This window comes from Babylonia areolata, chromosome 18 (assembly GCF_041734735.1).
Source record: "Babylonia areolata isolate BAREFJ2019XMU chromosome 18, ASM4173473v1, whole genome shotgun sequence".
NCBI lineage: Eukaryota > Metazoa > Mollusca > Gastropoda > Neogastropoda > Buccinidae > Babylonia > Babylonia areolata.
This window is the reverse complement of record NC_134893.1, coordinates 39,307,583-39,311,613: the sequence shown is the minus strand read 5'-3', so window position 1 is coordinate 39,311,613 and position 4,031 is coordinate 39,307,583. Positions and strand designations below refer to the sequence as shown.

Below are 4,031 nucleotides of genomic sequence, written 5' to 3'. Positions count from 1 at the left end.
AAAGAGATGAGAAGTATCGCTTTCTGTCTTTGATCAACACAACAATCATTAAAAAGTGTTACATCCATCCCCAGTCTCCCTCTACATTACATCATCATTCCAAGTCTTTGATACAAACATTGCAGTGAATAAGGAAAACACACAACCACACACATACATGTACACACAGGCTACAGTCACACACACACACACACACACACACACACACACACACACACACACACACACACACACACACACACACACTAACACACTGCGCGAGTTGAAGCCTGAATCGGTGGCCTCTGTAATAAACTCTCTACTGGGTACTTTCCTGTCAGTAATTTTTCTTCCCTTCTTTTGTTTTTCGTTACATATAAACATATTTAACAGTCACCATCATCATTATCATCATCGTCTTCTCTTTCTTTCACTCTTCTTCTTCTGCTCTGTGTGTGTGTGTGTGTGTGTGTGTGTGTGTGTGTGTGTGCGTGTGTGCGTGTGCGCGTGTGTGTGTGTGAGCGTGCACGCGCGCGCACGTTTGCCTACTGTGTGTGCAATATGATAGGTCAAATTTCCTTCACAAACAAGTTTTACTCGGTTGCCGCCCTTTCATTCGAGATTGGGATTGGGATTCGGGATTTGTTGTTGTTGTTGTTGTTGTTGTAAATGCTGATGCCGTCAAATTCAGGTCAAAACAGCATCCAAAAACGCTGACTGGGTCGAAATGGCACTTCCTCTGAACACCAAAATGATTTCATTGGCCAGACTGCCTGCGACGTGGGCGTGTGTGACTGAGATAGGGGACGACCTGCGTCAGAGCGGGACGTTGCTGCAGATGACAGGTGGCTGGCAGTGCGGGCGGTGGTGTGTATAAAAGAAGCGGTGGCGGCATAGAAGTCACTGCTGCAACAGGGAAATCCTTCAGCGACAGATCCCCGCACGAAACCTCTAAGGGACAATGGGGAGCTTCATCTTGTTCTGCCTCATGCTGCAGGTGGCGGCGGTCTTTGGTAGCGCCCATGGAGGCATCAACCCTTGGCGAATGATGAATCACCCGGTGGTGCACTTCGCTGAGCGAAAGATCCGTGAACATCTGAACCAGAACACGGTCGTGGATCGAGTTTTGAGTGCTTCGATGCAGGTAAATAATGATTCTTCGTCTTCTGTTTCAATTTGCGTTAATTTTGTATTGTGTGTCGTGTCATGTCGTGTGTCGTTTGTTATGTCATGTCATGCCGTGTCTTGTCGTGTCATATCGTATCGTATCGTATCGTATCGTATCGTATCGTATCGTAATGCATTGTATTGTATTGTATCGTATCGTATTGTATGTATTGCATTATATCGTTTTATGTTTTTACCACAACAGCTTTATCTGAGTGAAACCGTCTGCTCTCCCCGGGGAGAGCGTGGCGCCACAGTTCGGCGCTACACACCCGTGTTTGTCTTCTACAGTTTTTCTGTCTGCAGGTGTGTTTGTTTTACTGTCAAAGTGGATTTTCCACAGAATATTTATAGGGAGAACACTTTTGTTGCCATGGGTTCTTTTACGTACACTAAGTGCATGCTGCACACGTATGGAGACCTACGTTTATCGTGTCACGTAAAAGACTAGCACCCACCCACACAACCACTTTAGGTTCAGTGGAGGGGGACCGGCAGTAAAAATTGAGGTTGGAATATGGGATTCGAACCCGTGGACAATCGCTTGACTAGTCGGACGCACGACCACAAGGCCACCGCTCCATGCTTCTTCTTGGTCTTGTTGTTCTGCTCAAAAACCTCCCGGCGTGGTTGTGTAGAAGCTTGAAAGAATAGGTATGGGAGTGTGATCTCGGAAGAAAACAACTGATACTCAGTGCATGATGATTATTCATTGGTGTTGAACAGTCAGAGATTGGTGAATTCATCAGTACATGAAAATATTGATAAATATAGTCAAATATGTATTGTAGAGAGAGTGGGATTTCATACAGAAAAAGGATTGAAAAAACAAACAAAGGAAGAACTGGTATTGAAATACGAATTGGTACACATCAGTTTAAAGGAAGAAGGGCATCCATGCAAAGTTTCTCTTCGGGACTCTCTCTCTCTGTCTCTCACTGTGTGTGTGTGTGTGTGTGTGTGTGTGTGTGTTTCTTCAGAACAGTGACACTGACAGGAAACATGGTTCTACTTTTGTTTTATCTTTGTTTTGTTAGATTAGTTGCTTTTGTCCGCAGAAAACATAAAAAAAACCAAAACTAAAAATAAATATAATAGAATAAAATGAATGAAACTATATATATATATATATATATATATAAAAGACAAAAACAAGAAACATCATATTTGAACGAGAATGTTCGATAAAGCATGACTGTGCCTTAACATTTAATGCTTGTGTTATCTTTTTCTCCTTTTTTTTTCTTTGGAGGAAACATTTTTTGTAGGTTGAAATAAATTATTGTCTGTATGACATTGTCCTTTCTTGTAGAATAAGATAGAACACTGTCTGTATAATATTGTCCGATAAAAAGGTGTCATTTTACACTTCGTGAAGCATTTCTTTCATGAGTGTACATGATTTTGTTCTTGATACAGATATGTTTGTCTTCATTCTTGGTAACTGTGTGTTTCCAACAGGCGACATATCACCTCAACCTCCGCATGTCTGGGGTAAGTAAGTCTGAGTTTTTTTTCCCCTCTCTCGGTAGCTTTGATTTCTTCATTTAAATTACTGTCGATCTCGAACGGTGAAGCTTGTGTATGGAACAGCTTGTGTTTTTACACACACACACACACACACACACACACACATATATATATATATATATATATATATAATATATATTATATATAAATTATATTGCCATATCTACGCCTTGGACTGTTCGAAAGATATCATATTGAGTTCTCTTTTCTCTCTCTTCTTTCGAGCGCGGTCACATGCCCGCCGATGTTAGCAATACCCCACCCCCCAACAACTCTCGCCTCAGCTAATTGCCAATTCTCTCTCTCTCCTTCGTATCATTTTCATGTGTTTATACTATCAGTACTCTCTCTCTCTCTCTCTCTCTCTACGTATGCAGCTGAAGTCTGGGGGCTAAAAGGAAACTCACAAATGGAGAAAGTGCACACATATGCAATGAAACGTTTTCTGAATGTACCGATTCACTCATCCAATACTGTATTATATGGGGAAACGGGTAGATTTGTACATAAAAACTTTTGTGAAATGCATAAAATATTGGTTGAAATTATTGAAGCTTCCACAATCACGTTTGTGTAAACAGGCTTATGATATGATGTTATTTCAAATGGATTTAGGTAGAGAAAACTGGGCTTATTATGTTAAAAAGATTTTGTCTGAACATGGTTTTGGAATTGTGTGGATGTCCCAGGAAGTGGGAAATGAACAGCAGTGTATTTCGGAATTTAAAGATAGACTTATTTGTTCTTTTAAACAAAATTGGCATTCTGATATGGAAACTAAAGAAAAATATAGTTGTTTTTTTTCATTCAAAAGTATATTTCAAACGGAAAAATTCCTGACAGTCATCACAGATAAGTGGCAAAGAATAGACTTTGCAAGATTTCGACTAAGGACACTTGGATTTAATGCAAGTAAAAGATGGTTTCAGCCTGGGACATCCACAGAATCACCATGCCCTTTGTGTGCTTTTAGTGTAGATGATGAAAAACATTACTTGTTTCAATGTAAATCATTCGATAGGGTAAGAGATAAGTACGAGTTCTTTCAGTCTGATGTAGCTAAAAGGCACGACATTGTTTCGGCTTTGTCGTCTGATGATGACCTCACAATACTGTCAATAGCTAAATTTCTTGTAGAAGCACAAAGAATAAGATTTAGTCTTACTATTCAGAACAATACCAGAGTAAATGAGGGGGATAATAATGTATAATGTCTACTATCTTATGTTTAGACTGTAAGCCAGATAATAAGATAGACATTGAACAGTATCGTTGATAGAATGGATGGTCGAGTAATGGTGTTTTTGTCTTTTTGTTTTGTTTTTGCTTTTGTTTCTTTTTTAATGTTTGTTGCT

At 39.8% G+C, this 4,031-nt stretch overlaps 1 protein-coding gene across 2 annotated transcripts in view; it reads left to right on the top strand.

The window, feature by feature from the left end:
• Positions 1-825: 825 nt before the first annotated feature.
• LOC143292755 (uncharacterized) overlaps positions 826-4,031 on the top strand; it is an 8,618-nt gene continuing 5,412 nt past the window's right edge. Inside the window, exons 1-2 of one of the 2 annotated variants that reach the window (XM_076603300.1) lie at positions 826-1,123; positions 2,608-2,640. In XM_076603300.1, coding sequence (XP_076459415.1) covers positions 941-1,123; positions 2,608-2,640 — 216 coding nt within the window. In that variant the 5' untranslated portion in view covers positions 826-940. The remainder of the gene's footprint in view (positions 1,124-2,607; positions 2,641-4,031) is intronic. The other variant, XM_076603299.1, reaches the window with a different exon arrangement.